This window comes from Motacilla alba, chromosome 5 (assembly GCF_015832195.1).
Source record: "Motacilla alba alba isolate MOTALB_02 chromosome 5, Motacilla_alba_V1.0_pri, whole genome shotgun sequence".
In the NCBI taxonomy this organism is placed as follows: domain Eukaryota; kingdom Metazoa; phylum Chordata; class Aves; order Passeriformes; family Motacillidae; genus Motacilla; species Motacilla alba.
In genome coordinates, this window is record NC_052020.1 from 16,660,608 (window position 1) to 16,673,556 (window position 12,949).

Genomic DNA, 12,949 nt, shown 5'->3' on the forward strand with positions numbered 1-12,949 from the left:
ATTTCATTAATGGAGATAAAATAAACTAAAAGCTTTTTTTTTTTTTTTTAATACAACAGGTGTGGTTTACCCTCATTGTACTCTAAGATGATTCAAGAGAAATTAACATCTTCCAGTTACCTGTTTCAGCTCCCCTTACAATAAGATAAACAGGCACTCCTTTAGATTTGTCCTTTGTTGAGAGACAAATTAATATCAAAAATGGCTGTTGCTTTCCATTTTCTGCAGAGGAAGCCTAGAATTACTAGTTTAGCGATGGACATCTGTTTTGCAAATGTTGGAATTTGGAGAGCTCTTACTATGGTAGTAACTGTACATCCTGAAAGCACTGTGAGTGATCTTCATATAGCTGAGGGACTGTTTTTTTTAGTGAAAAGACATAATTGCAATGAACTGAGACAGTTCTAACATACAGAGCCCTGCTAAAGTAAGTTCTGGTGATGAACTAAAGTTTCTCCAAGTCATCTGAATAATTTCATGATCATTATTCATCTTTGTCTTTGTTTTGGCAGACAGCATCGTCTTCTCTCATAGATTGGGTCTTCTGAACAGCAAAACCTGATCAGCTTTTAAGGAGCCAGGAGTAGATACCCCAAAAATTTAGGAAACCGCTTGACTTCCTATAACTGGAAAAATAACTTTTCTTCTCTCTTCAAACTCAAACTCATCAAGACTGTATAAGAATAAGTACAAAAGCCATGCTTTTTGAGATGTGCTTTTAATCATTCAGGGAAAAATAAGAAGATTTGGAAGAACCCAAGAGGTTGTACACTTGTAAGAATACAAATTTGTGTTCTTATTTTGTGCACAAATAAATAGGCCACAGTTAATTAATTAGAGAACAAACAGGATGCAGTTACTGGGAAAAATAAAGTTCAAAAGTAGTCAAGGAATCTAAGACCATTTTACAGTCCTTTTAGTTAATAATGCCAGAGGGAATTTTTTGCCTTCATTTTGATGTTAAGCTGATGGCTCTCTTGATCCGTTCCTGAGCGATCGCCTTCTCATTTTCTTTATTGTTCTGCTGCTCATTGGACAGTGGCCTCTGGCATTCAGTGTCTTGACAGCTGCAGCTCTCCACATAGATGTACTTGTGTGACACTGCGTGACCACCAGGGCATTTCAGAACCACGTGCTTCTCAGTGGTGTGTGTTTCTCTGCAGCAGGAGCAGCTGTGGTCCATAGAATTGGCCTCAGCAGAGTACCTGTCAACATGCGAAATGGCAACGTTACTCGGTGCCAGAAGCCAATGTACAGGAGAGGGTGAAATCAGGTACGCAACTCCAGAAGAGCCACAGTTGTGGCTAATAGAGGTGCTAAGCTCATCTGACAGAGCCGTGATTATAAAATGCCTAACCCAATCAGGGCAGTGTTAACACAAAGGGGAAGCAGCAGGTCTTTCTGTTCCCATCTCACTGCAAAGTATTTTTTGCAATCTTGAGTTCATCAGCTTCCTAAGCACCATTCCTAACCTGAAGAATCTGTCAGTATCAGGTTATAAAGTGTGACAACATCCATCTTTTTCTTGTATTTGGTAGAAGCAACCACAACAAGACCCTAAGATGATCAGGAATTTCAAAATACTAATAAACTCCCTGGCTTCTCAGAGTTCCATGTGATACTAAAGATCAGTTTTCATCCATGTAAGGTGCAAGCTCAGTGATAGGAAGTAAGTGACAGTTTCTTTGGAGAGTTAGAGTTGTTTTTCCAGTGTTTTAGTAGCTGACTACCAGATGTCCTACTAACCACTTCCTTATAGCCATTTTTAATATAGTCTCTCATTTCAGAGAAAAATGTGCAGTCGAGTTACTCTACTAAGACCACACCTTAAGCAACCTCACATTTCTTCACTGTATAAAAATTGTGCATATTTGAATCTTCCTTTGAAAGATGTATGTGTATTTTATTTTAGCTGTTAACTACTGAGAAGCAGCTTTTCTACTTCCAGTTGCCAAGTCTAGCTGCTCTCTGGGCTCATTCTCATTACAGGAAATAATCCATGTTCTTTTGTGATGATTTCTAGCCTAGGTGGTCTGACACAAAGCCAGCTCTTAATGGATGAATAGGCCTTATCAGAGCTGTCTGAATCCCAAGACAATTTAATACACTTTTCTGCTTTGTATTATGACAAATCAGCTTGTCAGTCACAGATTCCATGATTTTATGTCCATGATTCATGAAGCAGATAGTTCCAGGTCTTCTGCCATTGTGTAGTCTACTATTTGTTGTTCCTTTTATATAAACAAGCTCAGGGCCACCAGGACTTAAATCTCATTGTCTGGTGAGTTTACTTACAGCGAGAAGGTTCCGCATGTTCCTTCACATTCAGTCAAGTCAACTCTGTCCACGGAGCGGCAGCCATTGAAGACGATAAAGTCTTTTCTATGGCGCACAGAGCATGGTGTGCTGCTGTCCAGAGGGGCACCTACAGGGAAAGAGCAGAAAATACTTTCAGTGAAATAGCTCCAGAAGTCCCCCGGACCTCAGCATTCCCTGGGCTTCATTAGTGCACTCAAAGAATTGCCTTAAGTGGTCTTTCTGCTTCAGCTTAAACTTCTCCAGAGAGATTGGACAGTGAAGGCTTGGAATGAAAAATATAAACATGGAAGTATCTATTTAAATACAAATTTATCTGGAAAATGGGCTGATTTAAGAAGACCATTCTCTGTATTGTTGATTCAGATACACTGGCATACTTACATGTTCTGCAGCAACCATTAGGTAAGAACGAAATAGTTCCCTAAAATAAAAAAGAAACAAAAAAAATTTACATTATATTATTTTTCTATATTAAAAAGGTCTTAAGGCCAAAAACTGAGGAGAGCAATTCTTCAGTGGCTGTAAATAACCAGTGAAAACTGGTTATTGTACTGTAACATTGATCTAAATAAGCAGAGATAACGGCCTCTTCCCGACTTGAAATTTATCAAGTTACAAAGGATAGTGAAAATACAAACAATTCTTTGAAGGAAGTCCACAGTTAACATCATGAAATTTTTGCTCAGAAGCAATTCCAACAAATGGTTTCTCAGAGTCCTCTGTATTTGAATGGGGATTATGCACAGTGATACTGGCAGCCTACTTACTGACTGAACAGCTTGTGTTTTAACATTCAAGGAAATCTGGTTCTTGTTGAGACAGAACCCCAAACAAAGCTGACTGGCTACGATTCAGTATCTTGGTGCTGACCAGTATTTTGGCTACTGAGGCAGCTAACCAATTATAAACCTTGAATTCTCACCCAGATATCTTATTTTATATACTCTACGGGGCTGTGCATGGATGCATCTAGAACTTCTGCCCTTAGGACTGAGAAATTATGATGAAAGGCCATCCGAGCTAAATTTTACTTTTGTTGTTAGTTAGATGGGTGAAATAAAATTAAGTCATGTATGGAGTAGAGGGTAATTTTTCCATTTTTACTTACAGGTTTGCAGCTGTCCTCATTAAATGCTGGACAGGTAATCTCAGATGTGGAAGCGATAAGCTGGTCGTGGACATCTACGCAGCTATAAATGGTGCAGTTGTTGTGAGGATCATTTTTAAAGTCCCCAGGCTGCAAGTGAAATGCAAAATGTAATAAGGAAAGCTGAAAGGAGCTCAGACAGAAACTTTCCTGCCGTCTGATAATAACTTTCATCTTGTTTCCCAGTCAATTATTTTTAGGTTAACAGCCATTTGGGATACAGATCATGACATATATTCCAATATGCCATACATGGAAAGAATTTCAGTTTTATATGGTATTTTCCTTGAGAAAGAAAGAAAAATGTCTCTAAAGTACATGGAGTACTTTAACAAAATCATCCATGCCAATGGATTTTGCCTTCAAAAAGCTAGACTGATTTATGTTAATTAAGAAAGACTCTAAGTCTTCATCCTACTAGGACAACAGAATTGTTTCATATGCAGGCTTTATTAGTGTTTTTCAGCACAGAGAAATCAAATAACATAGAAAAGCCCAAGCTTCCAGACACTGGAAGAAAACCCCTTCCAATGGTATTGGACTTCTCATTCCAGGAAGGGCCTTACAGATAATTTTAATTCATGAGACCTACCATCAGGTCAAAAAATTGTAGCTAGGTTTTGAGATTTTGATCTTTCAGGTGCAAACTTATACTAAAGCCTTGTCTCTGGCAAGGAGATGTTCCCTTTTTGGAACTGGGAACTTTTCAGATTTGGTGGAGAAGTAAGACATAAAGCATACTTACACTCAAGATGAGCTCAGAATTGTCCGCTGTGTGTATAATACACTTGGTCTGCACACATTTTCCACAGCATTCACCTTTCACTGGTTTAAGTTCATATCCCTAGAAATTAAAAGTAATTAAAACAATAGCACTATAATTTTTGAGAAATAAATGAAAAGATATGAATGCATTAATTGATTACATTTTGAAGTGCACTTAAGATTTGTGCCATTTGTGCTCCAAACCAACAGGAGACAAGTAACAGAAGCAGGTTATAAATGGAATAAATTAAAGCACTAGAAAAAATATGCATAATAATTCAATATTACTCCACAAGGTGGTCTACAGAAATTTCCCAGCTAATTCTGCCAGTGTGAACTGAACGCTGACAGTTACACAGTCAATCTCAGGCAGTAGATTGCTAAAGATAACAGTTGATATCCATGCTGGAGTTAGTCTCTGGGTTTCAACTCACTGTCCTTTGCTTAATACCATTCATTGATCAAACTGGAGCTCACATATATGGGTATTTTGGGGTCTTTTTTTTCTTTCAGTTTGCCACTTACTGGTTGACAGTATGTGTTGCAGGGCACACGTTCACAGGAGATGATATTCAGTTGAGTGCTGACGTTAACATCATTTGTGCAGACACAATTCTGACACTTGTCAACAAAGACTGAGGAGTTGGGCTACACATTTTAAGGAAAAAAATCACATATTAATGAGTTATCGCATGTTTAAACAGACATTTATTAATTTTTAAAAAATCTGTAAATGAAGCAAGGGAAAAGGAAAAAATCACAAAGACAACTTGATAGCTATTTGGCTACCCATTTAAGAAGACAACATTTTAATTGCTGAATATCATTTAATGTGTCCTTATTGAAGACCTCTATAGCAATGACAAACTCTGATATTAAAAGGCACAATTACTAGACCCAAGAGAATTAGAAATCTAAATTTGGTTAGAATAATACTTATTGATATGTCTTTTAATATTTGAAAATAGGGTCCTAAAACTGCAATAATGTGCTGACAGTAAATGTGGACTGACTCTTTAAAATGCCAGCCCACTTAACCCAAATTCCTCTATAATACTGACATACATGCAGCTCTTCAATTTCTTTCCTACACAGGAAACTTTTCAGAAAATATTTAGGCTTTGTGAAACTGATAAACTTCTGGTAGAAATCTGAAAATTTCTAAAATGTTTGTTGTCCTGGATAAACCTTTTCATAGCACTTCTGATCAAGTATACTAACTGGTCTTTTAAGCATTTCTGAAGACTGTTGAAACAGGAACTTACCAAGAACTCAGCATTCTCGTGTACGCAAACGCCCTTGGGAACTGTTAATAAGCAAGGAGTTAGAAGTTTAGGACAGGAAAATTAATAAAAAATGTCTTCAACCCACTCTAATCCAACTCATTCTTCCACAATGAATCACAATTCATATGTTTATTCCCCAGTTCTGGTAGCAGACCGGAGATGTATAAAGTATAAAAACTAATACTGCATGTGCAAGAAGGCAAAAAGATTTGTCCCAAAATACGCAGTCCTGCTCATAGCCAAGAATGTCCACTTAACAGATACAAGTACTTCCTTGTTTCAGTTAGCAATAACTGTAAATCTGTCTTCTTCTGGGGATGGTTCTAGGGACTTTTTGCTAGATTAAACTGAGACCATCATCCCAGTTAATTCTGTAGCTGTTCTTACATGTATTTATAAGCAGGAAATTGAACTTAGGCCATATGAGCTGTATCTGATTTCCTAGTTTCATAACTATAGCACTAATGACCAATTTTAATAGTAGTGAATTTGTAGAATCTGACTATGTTTAACACCTCTTTCAAAAGGCTATTGCATACAGTCTTATTAAGTGTAATGCTAAATCATGTAATACATAAAACTACAAGGCTAATCACTGTAATATATTTCCAAGGGACTTACCACATTGGTATACAGGACAGCACTGACCACTGGGAATATAAGAATGAACTTCAAATCCCAGTGAGCACTTGGGGGCTTTAGCTGTGCACAAGCTTGTATTGCATTCTGAGGAAAAAAAAAAAAAAAAAAAAGAATAAGCCAGAAAATACACTAAATCGCAGCTACTAGAAATAAGCACCTATCAAAGCACTTAGGATGAACTTTCCATTGCTAGGAAACAGTCTAGATCCTCTTAAAAAAAACCAAATTGCAGATAGGGAACATGTTTTTCCTCATAAATCCAGGCACTGGATACGGGGTACTGTATTAGTTTATGAATTTTTTTCTAATATGCAAGTATTAACACAGCAATTATTCTGTGTTAATAAAGTACCACCATTCTATGCAAAGAAGTAGGGAACAACTCCTACTCTCTCCATGATTTTAGGCAACTGCTGGAAAAGAAAATCCACAGAGAATTCCATAATCTCTCTGGATTTTGCCTAAATAAAATGTGGCCCTGAACACAATAACTATAGCTTTAGTTATGTTGTGTCCCATAACTGTAAATTCAGTTATACTGAATCATTGCAATATTAAAATGTATTTTCCCTAGCACTGGGCAAATTGATTGTAAAAAGCATGAGAAAAGATACTATTTTGTGACTCCCTGCTGTAGATCTCTGGTACTAAGGTAGTCCAGTCTCTTTTCCTTTCTATTTCCAAGAGGTATAGAAAGACTAGAAACAAGAGTATAAACTCACTGCAAGTGAAAAGAGGGCAGCAGGAGTCTTTAGGATTGACTTCAGTGACTTCATAGAAGCCTTCTCCATCACAAGTGACCTTCTTTTGATCACATTCATGAGGCTCACATACAATGCCATGTTCACCTTCCAGGCAAATACAGTCCTGACAGTCCACTGTAAACTTTTCTCCAAACTGCCATTGAAAAACAATAAAATGAATGATTGCATAGTAACCAATTAAAAGGAACAGAAATAAAACCAGGAATACAAAGCACAGAGATGACAAAACAAGATTGTACCAGTGGAAACCACTCTCCTCTCCCCACCCAAACTTCTACTTGAAATCTAAAAGCATACAGCATCATACCTCTCTTGGTATCATATCCACTCCGACACAGCCTGGAAAACAACAAAATAAATTTCCATTACCAGTCATATAACAGGAGGCATCTCTACTATACATTGCATGAGCACTGCATACAGTCAAATCTTTGTTGTATGCATGTAAGGAAACAAAGAGGAAACAAACATGCGTCCAAGTGAAGCAGTAAAACTCACCGCAGGTTTTCACACAGACATCCACACCAGAGTCATATAGCATGGTTCCATTAGGACAGAAACAGCCTTCCACTTGTTTAGTTGATGTCTCATTCTGTCCTCTGTGAGACAAAATGTTCAGAGAAATACCATTAATGTCATAGGCACATACAGGAGGATGATGCCAAATAACCTCTCACTGAAAATACAGTGGCAAATGATCTGCACATTTGTGATTGGGGTTTGCAGTGTCTGTGCTTGATAGAGTCAAACAACAGAAACAAAACCAGTTTAGGCACCCAGATTTAGGGTCAACAGAATAGTGCTAATAAATTGGACAGTCAGTTTAAGACATCAGAGGAGCTTGATTTTGCTCATTCACCTGTGCATTAAATACGACTGCATAGTTGTACAAGCTATAACTAACTGTGAAGGAATTTTTTACCTTGATTTGCAGGTCATCTCTTTAATAGGACCACATGCTCTGTATTCTTTACCTGGAGGACATTCATGAGCTGGAATGGAAGGACAAAAAGGAGGAATAGCTCAGTAACAATATTGTATAAAAGCCCCATGACCTTATGCCAAACACTGTTCACTTATTTTCCTATGTAACTATGACAATCTTGAGAAGCAGAGGAAAAATCCCAGATAAATGTCTCTAAATGGAATAATTTTGTGCAATTTAGCCATAGAGATATAATACTTATTTTACACTAAGGTGATAAAGCCAAGAGCCTAAATCTTGACTACAATTTTTTTTTGCATAATTTTAGTCTCTTTTGCACAAGTTCTCAAAGGGGAGTGTCATTCTTCCCTCTGTGCTCTTACTACAGATGAAAACTAATGTATATGTCACCAAATAGAGAGTGCAAAGCATAGAGCTTTGATGCCTGCAAAGCATAGAGCTGCCTGCATACCAAAATAAAGTATGTACTGATACAGATGTTTCTGGCACAGTCAATACACGTATATTTTTGCAGGCAAATTTATCATTTCCATTGTTAAAATGTTACCTGCAAAATTACTTAAGGAGAGCAGGTGATGTGATTTTTTGGTGTCTTCGTCACTCTGAAAGCAGTATGACATTACTGCTGAAACAGTTCCACATAATCTTCCTTAATAATTTAAGATTAATTATTATGGCCAGATACTTACAGCATACACCATTGGTGTGTTTTCTCCAGTCAATGCACGCGCCTTGATCAGCACAGGTGGCAGCATAGATCTGCAGACTTGAGCATTCCAGGTCTAGGTTGGGAAGTACACAGCTATCAAAAACACAGGCTGCGTAGTACTTCTCAGGCTGGACAAATGCATGGCATGGCTTGAACACACTAGAAACAGAAATATTTATCATTATTTGTTACTGAATGATTCATATATTTTTCAATGTGCTTAACATGTTATGATGTGGCAACAGTGGACACGGGAGATTAAGGAGATGTGGATATGGACTATTGATGAGAGATTTGTGCTAAGAGCACTTATCCAGATAGTAACCTTCCAAAATACCTTAAAATATTCTTCCCTCATCTACAAAACACTTTGACACCAAGATTTTGAGTCCAGGAGTTAAATATTATTTGGTGCAACCATGTGCTATCTCTTTAAAGCGATTTTGATTTTTTTTTCTTTTTCAGTTCTGACATAGTGTTCTAAAAATTAAGATCTCTGTTTTCGGTTGGACTCTGTTTTCTGCTAAGTAAATGTGGGAAAAGGCAAGAACATGGGACAGAGGAGGGAAGAGAGTGTAGATGAATGTGGGAACATCAGCAATGGTTAATGTGGCAGCCAGAGGGTTGAAAGAAACTGTCAGCAAAAAATAACAACCAGAAAAAGAGAAAGGAATAGAAGCAAATCATAAAGATACAAGAAATGGAGAAATAGTTAGAAACACTTTCCACTGGTAAATTAATCCTAAAATTTCCATTTGAATCAAAGACCAAAGGCTTGTAAAACCAAGGGGATTGTTACCTTCCCAAAAGAAGCTCGCAGATGGATGATTCTTTGCAAGGCTGTGTTGGTGTTGTGCTAGGTGAACCTGTAGGAACTAGGCCTGGAGAGCACTGTGGTTTGGAAGGATCAACAACTTGCCAATGATCTGCCATGGTTTCACAGTTTTCTGCAATGTTTCCATTGGGCAGCATGCAGTCATCTGCCGTGTTGTTATTGCAAGTACCTAGGGGTGGTACAGGGAGAAAGAATTCACTCACAAATTTGCTAGCAAATACCATTCATCTTTGCAGCAGGGCTGTCACTGTGGTTTTCTGAGAGTGCAAAAATTGGAAAAGTAAGCCTTACCACACTGTCCCTGGGTATTGTTGCCAAACAGGCTGTAGGGCATTCTAATGGAAAAGGACAAGCCATTGTAGGTCACATTCATTTTCAGCTCAGGAATTTCCACAACACGATTTATGCCTGACTCGTAGATGCTCACACCAAACTTCTTATAAGGCAAAGCCACGAGCTGGTTGTTTACTGTCACCTAATAAATAAAGGAAAACAGAAAAGAGGCATAAATTTAGTTTGACTTTTCAAAACAATTGACCGTTCCTTTGTTTTGCAGAGCGAATGTAAAGGTAAATAATATCCTTTTCATTTGTAACAAATGTTCCTGTGTTCTTTGTTACTGGAAAGTCAAACTTTTCTTCTCTGAGCCACAAAAAGCCCATTAACCTCTGACAAATGAGGTTATTCAAGGTTTAAACCAGATAAATCCTAACATTCAGCAGACTTACTAGAGTGACTATGGCATCAAGGACTCCTATGAAAGCGGAATATAAAATTCTCATTAATTCATATGGTATAAAGTTTTAGGTTTCTTGGCATAAAGGGAACGTGCTTATAGGAAAATTAAATAATGGAACTAAGACTAAAACTGTATTAGATATTTAAATACAGTAGCCATGATATACCTATAAAACTAATACTATTACTTTCACTCCTAATACTATTACTTTCACTCAGCAATCAGAGATTGCTTTAGAGAAAGAGGTCTAAATGTTGTAAGTTTTCAACAATATGTTGCAACCTAACTTGTAATATTCTCACATAGTAATGTACAAAAATAAACCAACCAAACAGTAAAAAGCTAAGAAGAGCCCCAAACATTTCTCACTCATTTTGAAGCCCAAAAACCTTGACATCACATTTATCAATGGAATAAAAATATAAGTGCCCTACTCTGAAAAATTAAAAAGGTGACACAAGTCAAAGCTACTAATGATACTTTCAAAAATGCTTCAGGCCAGCACTTTATTGTTATGTCTACCTTACATTATCTCCTCCCATTCCACATTGTTTTCCTTTCTTACATTATTGTTAATTATAAATAAAGTTATTTTATATCTGTAACTCTTAGCAATTTGTCCACATTTGTGCATTTAGGAGAGATCTGCAAAGATTTGAAATTAAAAAGACAAGAAGTTGTAGAATTTTTTCTCCCCTACATTCAGAGTAAAAAAATGCTTTGAAGTAGTCCTTTGAAGTCCTTTGAAGGAGTCTAATTTTATAATCTAAACTGTTACTGAATCTAAAGCACAGATTAATTTTTTTCTCCAAACCTCGTGACTATAATGATCCTGTTGATGCAGTATTAATATCTAAGTCAAGAAATCAATAGTACCTCTACTTGTAGAGTATTTGGTTGTGCTGTTGTTAGCCTCACTTCCTGAGTCTCATGTCTCACAATGAGTGTTCGAGGACAGGACACTACATCCCGTGCATCACAATGGTAGTTATCAATGTAGACACCAAAGTTGTCAACTTTCTTATTGATCTCTTCCACAAGGACATATGTACAATTTCCTTGATAGCTGTAGTACAGTCCATCAAAAGTCATGTAATGTGGATCTCCCCAGCCAGTGCAGTAGCCTAAAAAAACATACAGTTAAGTTAGGCTCTTATGGCAATATACAAAATCATATCAGTCTACAAGCAAAATCTGTAGATGTGGAAAACATCTCAATGAACTTTAGGCATTTTAATTTTAATGAAGTGTATATGTCAATGCATGAGCTCATTAGCTAGAAGTCATCAATAAAAATCAGGCACTTCCAATGCGCAGTTCATCTGACAATAATGACAGACAACTAAGAATAGGATTAACTGTACCATAGATACATCTTTACCAATAGTCTGAAAAAGTAACAGATATATATGCTTATAGCCTATAAATGTCTGCATCTGGACATTTAAATCCTTCTTTGGGAGACCAATTTACTCTACTAACACAACAGTTATGTAGAGATAATGGCAACTTAAGCCAATCACTCAAGTAGCTAAAAAGAATCAACAGAGCATTCTAAGCAACACTAGAAGACTGAGTCATAGCTTTGCATGATACTTGTTCCCTGATAAATATTGTTTGTCTTAACAATAGTATTGTTTCTTCAGGAGATTAAATATTCAACAAAATATATACTTACAATCACACTCCCAGTGCCAACAGCATCCATCCTCATCCATGACTGGCACAGGAGACAGTCCATTGGCACAGGTGGGTTTCGGGGGTGGATTGCAGATTATTGGAATCACCTGGACAATGTTGTCTTCTATACATATAACCTTAGTGCAGTTACAGAGTATCCATGAGTCACCTTGCTGTGTTTGAAGAGAGGGGGAGAGGGGAGACAAACCTTTAGGAAGCAGTCAGACTGACAAGAGTTATGCCTGAATATCTTCTGCAGGTTTCTAAAAAATCATATGTTTATTGACAAGTTTTCCCCCAACAGAAATATGAAAATGGGATGTAGGTGCATCAGTCCGCATTGTCTAGGTCTGCAATATGAGCTAGAACAACTGAGAGCAGCTAAATGGAAAGCATTACTCACAAAAATCAAGCCAGTAAACCCAAATGAGAATCACCTTTTCTAGTTTCAGCTATCTAAAAGTGAGATGTCTCACCTAATCTCATCACCTTAACACCGTCTCTAAAGAACAGTGAAAGACACAGATCAATATGAATGGCCAATATATGATCAATTCCCTTCCATGAATGCCTAGAACAGATTAACAGCTAAAGCTACAGTGAACACCAACTGTTCAGGGAAAAAGGTCCAAGGTGATTATGTTCATGCATTGTGATTGAGTTTCCTTCTATCTTCTACCAGTTTTGCAGACATGTATAATTTTCAATCCTGCAGATCTACTGATCTAAACTATGATGAAGCTTTAGATATGTACAAGACACAAACTTGTCTGTGTCAAAAGTAGAGGGTTAAAAAAAAAAACAACAACTCTGAGTCAAATTTCACAAGCAGTGAAGGAAGTGATCTGTTTCACAGTCCTCCCCTGAAGCCAGTCTGTGAACAAGTATGACTCATTCCAAATTCAGCCCTGTGGATTTTTGTTGGGCTGCAATGTAAACACACAAACAACTTTTACCCACTCTGGACTTATTCAAAAGCAGAAATAGAAAAGCTAGCTTAGGACCACTTAGCTCTTGGTTTCCTCTTCATCAGAGCTATCCTACAACAAACACTGAACTGCCATCTAGCTTCTTGCAGAAAGCTTTTTTAAAATTATCCTTGAAGAGCTAATTGCAA

At 37.2% G+C, this 12,949-nt stretch overlaps 1 protein-coding gene across 1 annotated transcript in view; it reads right to left on the minus strand.

The window, feature by feature from the left end:
• Nucleotides 1-721: 721 nt before the first annotated feature.
• The window catches only part of MUC2 (mucin 2, oligomeric mucus/gel-forming), a 56,484-nt gene continuing 44,256 nt past the window's right edge, over nt 722-12,949 (minus strand). The window contains exons 47-63 of the mRNA XM_038138065.1: nt 11,831-12,005; nt 11,029-11,276; nt 9,705-9,888; nt 9,378-9,582; nt 8,559-8,737; nt 7,846-7,915; nt 7,422-7,522; nt 7,231-7,262; nt 6,882-7,056; nt 6,139-6,243; nt 5,497-5,537; nt 4,757-4,879; nt 4,212-4,310; nt 3,428-3,556; nt 2,701-2,740; nt 2,296-2,425; nt 722-1,205 (exon numbers count right to left, since the gene is read on the minus strand). Coding sequence (XP_037993993.1) covers nt 950-1,205; nt 2,296-2,425; nt 2,701-2,740; nt 3,428-3,556; nt 4,212-4,310; nt 4,757-4,879; nt 5,497-5,537; nt 6,139-6,243; nt 6,882-7,056; nt 7,231-7,262; nt 7,422-7,522; nt 7,846-7,915; nt 8,559-8,737; nt 9,378-9,582; nt 9,705-9,888; nt 11,029-11,276; nt 11,831-12,005 — 2,292 coding nt within the window. The 3' untranslated portion in view covers nt 722-949. The remainder of the gene's footprint in view (nt 1,206-2,295; nt 2,426-2,700; nt 2,741-3,427; nt 3,557-4,211; nt 4,311-4,756; nt 4,880-5,496; nt 5,538-6,138; nt 6,244-6,881; nt 7,057-7,230; nt 7,263-7,421; nt 7,523-7,845; nt 7,916-8,558; nt 8,738-9,377; nt 9,583-9,704; nt 9,889-11,028; nt 11,277-11,830; nt 12,006-12,949) is intronic.